General features: G+C 40.1%; 1 protein-coding gene across 4 annotated transcripts; it reads left to right on the forward strand.

Annotated features, from left to right (window-relative positions):
* The first annotated feature begins 348 nt into the window (after positions 1-348).
* On the forward strand, positions 349-8,606 carry CCDC14 (coiled-coil domain containing 14). Of its 4 annotated transcripts, none has more exons than XM_031590652.2 (13): positions 349-476; positions 697-752; positions 827-902; positions 1,816-1,888; positions 1,982-2,122; positions 2,236-2,475; positions 2,614-2,660; positions 3,497-4,061; positions 4,546-4,687; positions 5,128-5,207; positions 5,647-5,865; positions 5,944-6,076; positions 7,336-8,606. In XM_031590652.2, exons 1-13 carry the CDS (start codon positions 438-440, stop codon positions 8,306-8,308), a joined length of 2,784 nt encoding a protein of 927 aa, XP_031446512.1. In that variant the 5' UTR covers positions 349-437; the 3' UTR covers positions 8,309-8,606. The 4 variants fall into 4 exon arrangements, with proteins under 4 accessions (XP_031446512.1, XP_031446511.1, XP_031446513.1 ...); XM_031590651.2 differs by having other exon boundaries at positions 352-476; positions 694-752; XM_031590653.2 differs by having other exon boundaries at positions 352-476; positions 694-752; positions 2,617-2,660.
* Positions 8,607-10,827: the final 2,221 nt, after the last annotated feature.

Genomic DNA, 10,827 nt, shown 5'->3' on the forward strand with positions numbered 1-10,827 from the left:
CCCGCCCCTTGCAAAACTGTTCCCTCAGGGCGGGCTACGCACCCGCAAACCCCTTTCTCGGTGTGTTTTGTGGGTGCAGAGCCTCCGCCCCGCAGGACGCGCAGCTCCGAGCTCCCGAGAGGAGCAGACATCGCGCTACGACCGGACCGCGCACGAGCTGAGGCACGCGCCGCACCACGCGCGTGCAGGGCAAGGCGGAACCCCCAGCCGGAGGATGCGGCGCCGCCACGCCCACCTCCTGATCTCTCCTCCGATTGGCTCCCACCCTCCACCAATCCCCTCCTTCCCGCTCGGCGAAAAGCGCCGGGAGGGGCGGGGTTAACGGAAGCTCCGCCCCCCCTCCCAACGGCCGGCAGCCGGGCGGGCGGCGGATTGGTGCGTGGGGGCGGCGGCTCCTCCCCCGCGGCGGCGGTCGGCGGCGCGGCTCGGGGGCAGCCATGGCCATGGGAAGGGCGGGCGCGGCGCGGCCCTGCAAGGTGCGTGCGGGGCGGCGGGCAGGGCGGGCACCGGCTGAGCCTCCGGGCTGGGCTGGGGAGGTGGGGGCTCGCTGGGAGCGGAGTTAGGCTGTGGTTTTGCAGCCTCGCCTCCGCGGGCCGCGTTTCAATGAGGAGCTTTCCGTCCCCTCTGAAAGCAGCGGGTGAAAACAGCGCGTAGTGCGAAAGCGAGCGGGTGTTTCTGTGTTTGTGTCACCAGCAGGCGCTGTCTTCTGGAAGGCTGACGGGAGCAGCAAAGCAAAGCAATGGAAGGAAACAGTAAGGCTCGAGTCGCGGCTGCCGAACAAGTGGCTTTGGAATTGTTTGAACGGTGAATTTGACCTTTTTTTTAGGCCTGGCTTAAGAAAAGGATGTCGTTCTGATGTGGAGGATGCATACTGTCTCTATTCCACTGATTCTGACGATCAGGTAATTTCCCTGGCTTCTTAATGCAGTCACATCTGTTATCTAGAGAGAATGGAGACTGGAATCAAATCACAGGATCCTTAGAGTTGGAATTCTCAGGGGTCCCCACTGAGAGCCATCCAGTCTGACTGCCCTGCAGTGAGCAGAGACACCACAGCTACAGCAGGTTGCCCAGGGCCTGATCCAGCCTCACCTTGGAAGTCTCCAGCATCAACCACAACACCAGGCAACCTGCTCCAGTGCCTCACCACCCTCACTGCAAAAGACTTTTTCCTTATATCCAACCTAAATCTACCCTGCAACAATTGAAGAGAAAACATACCAAATTAGATACTGCTGGATGTGGTCTAGAAGAAACTCCTTCAAAGCCACTGAGAGTATTTATACAGAATGCTGCAGATACTTGCGAATTGCCTCGGCAGTAAGTTTGGCTCTGACAGTTTATTAAGGCATGGAATGTGTTGTGTGAACACACCTATGCTGTTTGTACTGCCAGAAGTGTAACCACAGTTTTGCTTTGTGATATAAAGAATAAGTTGTATGAAAGCAATGCTGCAGTAGTGCTTTGTGAGTAGTGCTGAATCGATCATTTCCAAACTTAGAAACGTGCTGTAGGTAATAGCTTAACTGTAAGTGGAAACAACTAAAACAAACACAAGTGCAGTTATCAACAAGTAAAACCAAACAAATGGGCACACATGCAACAACGCAATTTAAGCTTTTTGCAAAAATTCTGTTTGCAGATTTTCGTGTGATTGCAAAGTGATACATTGGAAACTAAACGTTTTTCCTATGATCAATTTTTTGTTATTATTTTTAAGATAACAGTGCGAGGAACAGCCCCCTCTGAAAGGGCTCTGTTTTATTGAAAGAAAGCAGTGATGCTCATTTTCTGACTGAGGTATTCTGTGTGCAGGTTAATACTATTCATAATGGACTTGACCGCTGTGCAGCTTTACTGAAGAATATCCTAGAAAATGAAGCTACAGGTTGTAACTATTGAGAATTTAAGTTACATTTCTAGTTTTTGTAGAGCTGTTGCAACTTGTTTGGTTGACCAGCTTTTGTTTTGAATACAATAGGGAAGGAGACTATCCATAAACAACCAGGGAAAACAACAACTGTTAAAATTACTTCCAAACCTTTGCTAACCAAAGCAAATACTCTGAAGAAGAAAGGATTGAAGAAAAGCATTACTGCTCCCCACATCCGAAAAGAAATTGGTAAGCAGATTTCCTCAGGCTTCCTTTTTTCTCAAACAATATTGAAAGACTCCATGCCTTGTGTAGATCCAGGAGACAGAACAAAACATTCAGCTGAAGTTCTCTTTCTTTAGTGCCAATATCAGCTAAGAAACTTCTTTCATCTACAACACCATCTACTGAGAAAGAGCTTCCCAGTGCAGCACAGCACCAGCTGATTCGACCAACTCATGTGCCTTGCAGCCAGCAGTCTCCTGTCATACGTGAGAAATTGTGTGAGCATGTGCCAACCCAGATGGCTCTGATAACTGGCCAGCCATCACAGAGCAATAATGAAATTCCTACTGTGACTTCGTTTCCTACCTCAGATCATGGTTAGTGGGACTATCAATGTAGGGCTTGCTGCTGTACTCCAAGTTTTGCCCCAGGTTGCCCTAATCTGTGACAGCATTGTTTTCTTTTAGGATATCAAAATGTTACAGATTTTAATTACCAATTATCTGTCTCCACAGCAGATCTGTCCCTGCAGCATGCAGCTCATCCCTTATCTACTCAGGCCGTAAGTAGAAGTTTGATTTAGATTATTAATAAGCATTTTAAAATAGCACTGCTTATTTATTTATACACTGATTTGAAAGGATTTTATTGAGTTTATTTAATTCCTTCATGATGAAAAATCTCAGCATATTTCAAACTGTACTGATAAAAGATGATGACAAAATATTGCAGTTCAAAATGGTATATACATGGATACCAAAGAGTAAAATGGAGGTGTTTCAAATGGCTGTTTCTGTATGAGGAATTCTGTAATGGACAGGAAGCATGAAAGAGTGTAGGAAATTACTCATTACTGTTCAGAATTATATTATCAGTAATGCACATAAGAATCTCTAACCAACTCCTCATTAAAGAAATTGAATCTCATATGCAGCTTTTCCCCTAATAATGTTCTAATTAATTATGTCTTCAGATACTGAGTAGAATCTTAGAGCCACATTTTAAAATCTGTGTGTATTTCAGAGCATAAAATAAAACTAATGGAGAATACCAGCATTCACCTTGGGAAATGTGGTAATGGGCTTGCACTTTGGATCTGGAAGGCTGTAGAGTTATCTTCCACCTGTAGGCAGTCCATGTGCAATTAGTGCTATCCTTGACTTTTTAGAAATACATCAGTTTAAAATATTGAGACATAAGCGTGTTCTTTTTATTTTTTTCCAGTTCTGATTTGGTTAAAAGGGATGAATAGTTAGGAAAAAAAAAGAAAAAGCAACAGCTACTGAGTTTTTTTTTCTTACACAACAGAGATTAAACTGCTTTGATGTTATCAGTAATGTTTAAGATCAAATGTAAATCATGTTAATTTTCTGTTTAATGTGAATCTTCTTTATGCAGGGTGTTTCTATAGATAGTGGCAATGAGTGTGTGCCACAGATGGGAGAAACTGTGGTTTTCCCCATGGTTTCTGCTGCTCCCACTCCTGCAAAAATACAGGCTGCCAATTCTCTTCCTGGTGTGATGTGTTATGTAGCATCAGGTGCATCAAGTAACTCTGCAGTGCCTACATTCACCCCGTTGTCTTCTGGCAGAGAGATGACCTCAAGGCAGGAGCAACAGAGTAAAGAAGCAGACTTGATAAGGTGCATAAAAGCTCACCTGGCCCTGTTACAAAAGCATGAAATGGCAAATGGCAGGACTGAACAGAAGCTCTGTCATTGTCTGACAGCATGTAACGTCTCAAGTAACGATGAGGATGCTTCTGAAGAACACAGTGAGGACGTGGTCAGCGAAGGTGAATTGAATGTGCTTGATGTGGCCTCAGCAAGAGATGCAAACAGCCAGCAAAGCTGTGTAAAGAAAGGTCTCAAACCTAGACAAGAAAGTGCAGATAAAGCAGCCCATAAAGTAAAGATGGTAAAATATCTTTTGGGAGAGCTCCGAGCACTGATAACAGACCAAGGTAAAAACATTTTCTTTGTGCACTATAGTGATGATATAAAATAATGGAAGAGTTGCACTAAGTGAGCATGCGCTTCAGTTTCTGGAATGTAGGTTGCCTTGGAGTGGTGTTCCACAACTTCAATCACTTCCTGATTCACTGTGGGAATGTATGAGGTTACATTTTGGGTGATCATAACATTATAACAGCGGGGATCGAGACAGTTCTCATTTTCTATACAATGTTTTCCCCTGCCAAAAGGAGCAGTGTGGACAGATGATACAACAGCAATCCTACCAGGGTTGGTCTGAGAGGTGTTGGGTGGTGTTGTATCAAGACCCTGAAGTGTAGCTTTCCTAGTCAAGCTTTAAAGTTTTAAATAAAGAAAGAGAGTCGGTCAGTTTTAAGTTCTGTTTTTAAAGTTTGATTTAGAAGAAAATGAGATACTATGGCATCATTTTGACTGTTCTATTAGAGGTGTTTCTTTTTCCCCCGCCTCTTGCAGATGATTCAGAAATGTTAAGGTTGATGAATGAAATAGAAGACTGCATATCATTGCTGCCAGCTGTAGTGGGAAGTACAAACATACAGACTGAGATAGCTCTAGCTTTACAGCCTCTCAGAAGTGAAAACGCCCAGCTGCGTAGGTTAGTAACTGTAGTTACTGCAAAAAATGCCTAAAAGATCTTTGGTCTGTTCTAAATTGCATGCTCTAGCATTGTTGTGGTGTAATTGTTGTGGCCCTTTCTATTTTGTCTGTGCAGTATTAATATGTTACCAAATGTGCTGGTAAGGCTGTATTATGTTAATTAATGCATAGATGCTGAAAGAAAATATTTTAGTACATCAGTTACATCAAGATTGAGGCTTTGTCTAGGTGGTGTTGGCATATCATTCTGTCTGAAGACTGAAGTATTAACAGTATTTGGTATTGAGGAAAGATGATATTCAACAAAAAAAATTAAATTAATCTTCTTCATATTTGTAAAACATTCTGCGATATTATATTCTTACTAATTTAAAGTGCATTAGTTTTGAATTTGTCCTGAATTTTCTGAATATGCTCTTTTTCACAATTCACGTTTAGGAAACTAAGAATTTTAAATCAGCAACTCAGGGAACAAGAGAGGAATGAGAAGACATCTGGACAGAGCTGCAACTATGAATGTAAAGTACTAGCAAAGAATGATGGTTGCTGGGGCATTTTTGTTAAGACTTCGTTTAAATTAATGTAGACATATATAGATATGATTAATAGCAACAATATGTATTCTGGGCCTTAGTGGCAACTGAGCTAAGTGCTGAGGATCTAATTGTGTGACTGTGTTTGCATGGGTTGTTTTACTTGTGCTCCATGGATGCTGAAACTCGGGGGTTCAGCTCCAGAGCAGAGTTTTTTGTGTGTGTGTCTGTCCTACAATGAGGATGACAGATAACTAAGAAAACTAAGAAGGAAGCTTGTATGTTTTATCTCTCTTCCTCAAAAGACTCATTTTATCTGTGAGCTGTAGTCAGGTTACCAAGATTCCTTAAGAAACATTATTCAGTATAGAAATCCAAACTGTAGCACACAAAACACTTAAAGTTGTATGTTTACTTCTGTTAGTGGCTTCTTTGCAATCCTTGAATGTGATGCTCCACACTCAACTGAAAGAATCACTGAAAGGCCTTGAGTCACTGCAGGCTAAAAATGAAGAGCTACTGAAAATAATAGAAAGTCAAAAGGAAGAAAATAAGCATCTTGCAAAAGATATTCAGGAGAAGGAAAAGGAATTGCTTGAAAACAAACAGCAATATGATATTCATTCCACCAAGGTCAAGATTGGTACGTGTTTCAGATTTGTTTACTCTTAGCATTTTTAAACTTGAGTAATTAGCTAAATTCTTCTTCTTGGCGTTTTAGAAATGGAGGAAGCATTAGCAAATGTGAAGAGCCTTCAGTTTAAGCTGGAAGCTTCTGAAAAGGAAAATAAGATTTTGGGCATAACGTTACGTCAGTGTGATGCAGAAGTTAATCGACTGCGTGAGTTAACCAGGTACTGATGGTGAAGTGCTATTTTTGCTTCTTGGCATTGCTTTGTAATTTTCCATACTTCAAATTATTGTTATCTTTAGTCCTACACCAGTATCTTCATGGTAGGAGGTCATGTAGGCTGAAACCTCTCTTTGTACATACTTTTGCTACTGTAGTGCTATAATTCTATTGAAACAGATCTGTTGTGCTTCATTACTTTAGTTCCATTTTAAGATGCTAGCTGAAGTAACTTGGGTGAAGTCTTAACACCTGTAGCAGTCTGCCTGTGAGGAGCTGCGTGGGGAATGCATGGGTCTGAATACTAACTGATATTTCCCAAGCAGCTTTAGAATTAGGAAACTAACTTTTGATATGAATGATGGAGAGATTGTTCTTTTCCCTTATGCTGGTTCTGAAAACAGTCTTTAATTAGAAGAACTTGCAAAAAGATCTGTCTTCAAAGCAAACTCTTTCTGTGAGATGGGGCAGTTGTTTACTTAATTGTGCACGCCCTTGGATTAGATTATTTTATGCCCAGATTTTAATTATGAATGAGGGTGGGAGAATTTCTATCACTGAAGGAAGGCTGTTGTTACTCAGACTCTTTTTTTTAGAGCTATTGCCGTGCAGTTTATTTCATCACAATGTTCTATAAATCTGGTGACAAGCTTGGAGGTTCACAGAGCTTTCCACACACGAAGTAGTGTGTACATAAAATTGTCTTGGACATAACATGCAGAGGAGTCTGAACTGTTTTCTGTCTTGGCAAGAGTTGATGCTGATTGGAGTGACAGGATGTTTTTATTCATCATTTCAGATTCTCTAGTGAAAGTTCAGACATATTACGCTTTTCTGTGGTTATTAAATACTGACCACCAGATGGTAGTATAATGATGTCTTATTATGTGCTTATATATATGCTATATAATGTGCACCCACACACGCACATATATATAAAAGCATTATGTGTTTATTTTTTTATGCAGAAAATGAGAATAATTGATTCTTTTATTATATTTTTTTCTTAAGAAACAATGGAAGAGATAATTTGGAAAAACTTTGAGTAATGTCAGTGAGATGCACAAGGCACGTTTTTCTGAGCTGAAGAATGAATTGGAAGAAATTTAGATCGGTTCACATCTGTTATTTTATGATAGAAAGAGAATTGCAACTTTGCTGCAGTCAGATAAACCTAATGTTTTGATTTTTGTTTTATATACAAGTTCTTGAAAAAGTTGCCAAAACTATAGTTGGTCTGATGAATTTATTTTCTCTTAACAGAACCTTGCAGGGCAGTATGGCCAAGCTTCTGTCAGACCTCACAGCAGACAACAGTAGACCCACATCTGAAAAAGGTCTCTCGAAGTCTCTCTTGAATGACCATGAGAAACAGATGCAGCCCGATCCATGTCCTGGGAATACTTCAGTAATGACTTACCTTAAAAAGTTAGAAATGGATCATGTTTTGATAGATGCTGAGCTTCAGTTCTCAAATAAAGACGGAGAGTTACAAATGCTAAATCAAGCCTATGAAAAGTTTGCTGGTGAGGGAACTAAAATAAACCATATATTCTCAGAAGAACGGGCATCAGCATCCAGAGTATTACCAACCTTACTGAAGCAAGATGCAGAAACAGCTAGTGATTCTGGGACTTTAATAGATGAAGAAAACAAGTTGGATGAGACTGTTTATATTCCATTGACTAGCAGTGCCTCTAAAAAACAGCTTGTCTCTGAGAGAACTAATGCACTACCTCATATGAGAGGAGCTTGTAAAATGTTGGACTACAACTGTGAGCTCTCAAACTCCGTGCAACAAAATAGAAGTGAAGTGTCAAAGGATCCAACTATTCTAGATACATTTAGTGCTGGGTACAGCATGAAAAAGGCAATGGAAAGCACACTTGAAATAACAGGGGATAAAGTGAAGTCGGGAGACAAAGTCCAAGTGAGGCCGAAAGGCGCTTTGAGTGGAGTTACGAAAGACGTCCCAGACAAACCAGGCCAACTTCAGCCTCATGTTCCAATGCTATTTCAGAAAGAGATCTCTCAGAAAAAAGGCAGTGAAGTAGGTGATGTCAGTTTTATTTCATTTGATGATATATCAGGGAAATCTGAATGGAGTGTATCTTCTTTCTCAACATTTACTTCTCGAGATGAAGAGGACTTTAAGAATGGCTTAGCAGCATTGGATGCCAATATAGCTAGGTTACAAAGAACTCTGCAAAATAGCATTATGAAACAGCAAGTGTGAGGAAACAAATTAGGATGTGCTTGCTCAGATAATTAAAATTTTTCCGAGGTATATTTGTATGGTACTGATATTTGTATTTTTTGTGTAAATGGAGCTCCTATTTGTTTTAATTATGAATGGGATTTGTTCCTCAAGTCATGGTGTTGCTTCCCTTGATGTGTGCAACTTCAAATAGTTATAAATTCCTTTTTAAAAATTGATGACTTAACTTTATACTCTTTAACTGCAAAATTAATTCCTAGCACAGCGTTTGATAATTCTTGATGAAACTGTTGTGCTTTTGGCAATGTTTTTTCTATTAAATGATAAACTATACTTGATGGGTTTTTGTGTGTTTTTTAAAAGTAGGAAGAATGGCACTGAGAGATGCACTTGAAGTCAATTGCAGATGTGATAAATCTAAGATAACTTTGATTTAATTACAGCATGTATTAAATCAATTTTGTAGGTTTTTTACCTTGATTTTGACCCTGTATTTTCAGAAATTAACTCCCTTCTCTAGTTTACTGTGAAGGTGAGGAAATAGTAGCGTCAACATCAAAGAAATGGATGGGCAGGATTTCTTTTTTGGCTGCATTTTGCTTGAGCCAGACTGGGTTTGGATTCAGTATAATCCAATAATTAAGAAGTGGGAATTTAAACTGTCTTTAAATGATAAGTCTTCTGTCTTGACTAGGTAGGCTCTTAGAAGGTTGTTGGTTGTTTTTTTTCTTTTTCTTTAAAGAGGAACTTGGAGGCAGAAGGCTGATTATTAAATTTCCTTCCCTAAAGGGATGGTAACATACATGGGTAAGAAGCTCTGCAGGTAAATGCTATGGAAGACCAAGCTACAGGGCAGCTGTACAGGAACATGGGGAGTTGAAAATGATAGGTCAGGATCATGCTGTTCAAAGAATAAAGAAATGCAGCCACCACCACATGGGATTTGTAGTATATAGTAGATCCTGTAAAATACATGTAGTAGTCCTTTTCCACTTGTCATTAGAAGACTCAGTTTTCAGTTTTGAGAACTGTACTTGAAAGAAAAATAAATGGAGAGTCTGTATGAGGGCAGGAAAGGAACCATCAGTGTTCTGTTCTGCTCTACGGTTCTGTTTTATGTTGTATTTTCCTTAAGGGGAACTTAATATTGGAATATAAACACAAAACACCCTGATGCTAAGAAACAGAAGCATTAACAGGTTTTGGTTAACAGAGAAGATAGAAATTGGACATTATTTGAAACTGGCAAACACATATGGTTAGCAAAGTGCTGGAACAGACAATCTGAGTACCTCATGGAAATTCCATAGTGGTTGAGGTGACGAACATCTGTCAGATGTGAATGCAGAGTTTGGAGTGGGTCACGCAGTTCAGCTCCTGCAGGAATGGGATTCCAGTCTGTTCTCCTTGATAGGACTTTCCAGATCTCAGTGTCAAGAATATGGATCAGGGAGAGTTTCAAGTTATGGAGAGGTTGTGTCATTGCTACTATTCTGTAGCTCTTGCACGCTTAGCAAGTGCTGTATTTCCTGACTGATGGTTTTTCAGGGAAAGCATCTTCGGAAATGTAACAGCACCAAAAAGACCTGAAATTAAGACTTCTTTTTCTGCAGCATTGGGTTGTTTATTTTTTCCTAGAAAATATTACTGTGCTTCATGGTGCTGGCCCTTTGGGACGCAAGTATGAAGTCCAGCACTTCTAAGTTTTTATCCATAGTTGAATGAACAGACTTTAAATTAGTGCTCTGTCCGTACGTTGTGCTGTGTTGCAGTCCTGAGATTATTTTAGTTACTGTTAAGTGAGCAATAAAAAGGTATGAAGACAACACATACTAGGGAAAATGCCAACTGGCACTCCAGCTTTGAAAAAGAAAAGTTAGACTAAATAGTGACTTCAGTGATTTAGAATGCTTTTAAGGCTTGGCCTGGACTTCTTGGTACTCTCCCCACCTCTTGAGCTCAGATTCAAAATAAGGTTGATGGTGTGGAAGTGAACACATTTCAACTAAATATTTACAATCAGCTTCACAGAAGAAGCAAAGCAAGATTTAAACAGTGATTATAGCATGTATTAAAGAGAAGCTGCAATAAATTCTTGTCTTTAAAAAGACAAAGGCTGTCAGAAGAAAGGAGACAGAAGGTGGCAAACTATTCATTACTACGCAGAGTCAGTTCTCTTGCAGTTAGGACTGTTACTCTGGAAAAGGATAGTTACAATCTGTGTAGAGTACCTGGTGTCAAGACGACTGAGCATGTTGTCCTTACTTTGAAAAAGAAGCGAACAGAAATCCTCTCAATGGGAGAAGATATAATATTATCTCATTTGTGTCCCTCACATCCTTACAAAGTGTGTTCTGTCAAAGCAAAGTGTAAGTACTGCAAAATGTATTTTAAGATAACAAGATGTGAGCAGATCTGTAGTGTGCTCAAGGAGGAGAAACTAAGAAGAAATATAAGGGAAGATTATTTTTTAATATAGTTCTTTGATTTGTATTCAGATGTGTCAATCAGAGCAATAAGAACTTTAAATAACATTT

The sequence above is a fragment of the Phasianus colchicus genome, chromosome 7 (assembly GCF_987193195.1).
Source record: "Phasianus colchicus chromosome 7, bPhaCol1.hap1.1, whole genome shotgun sequence".
NCBI lineage: Eukaryota > Metazoa > Chordata > Aves > Galliformes > Phasianidae > Phasianus > Phasianus colchicus.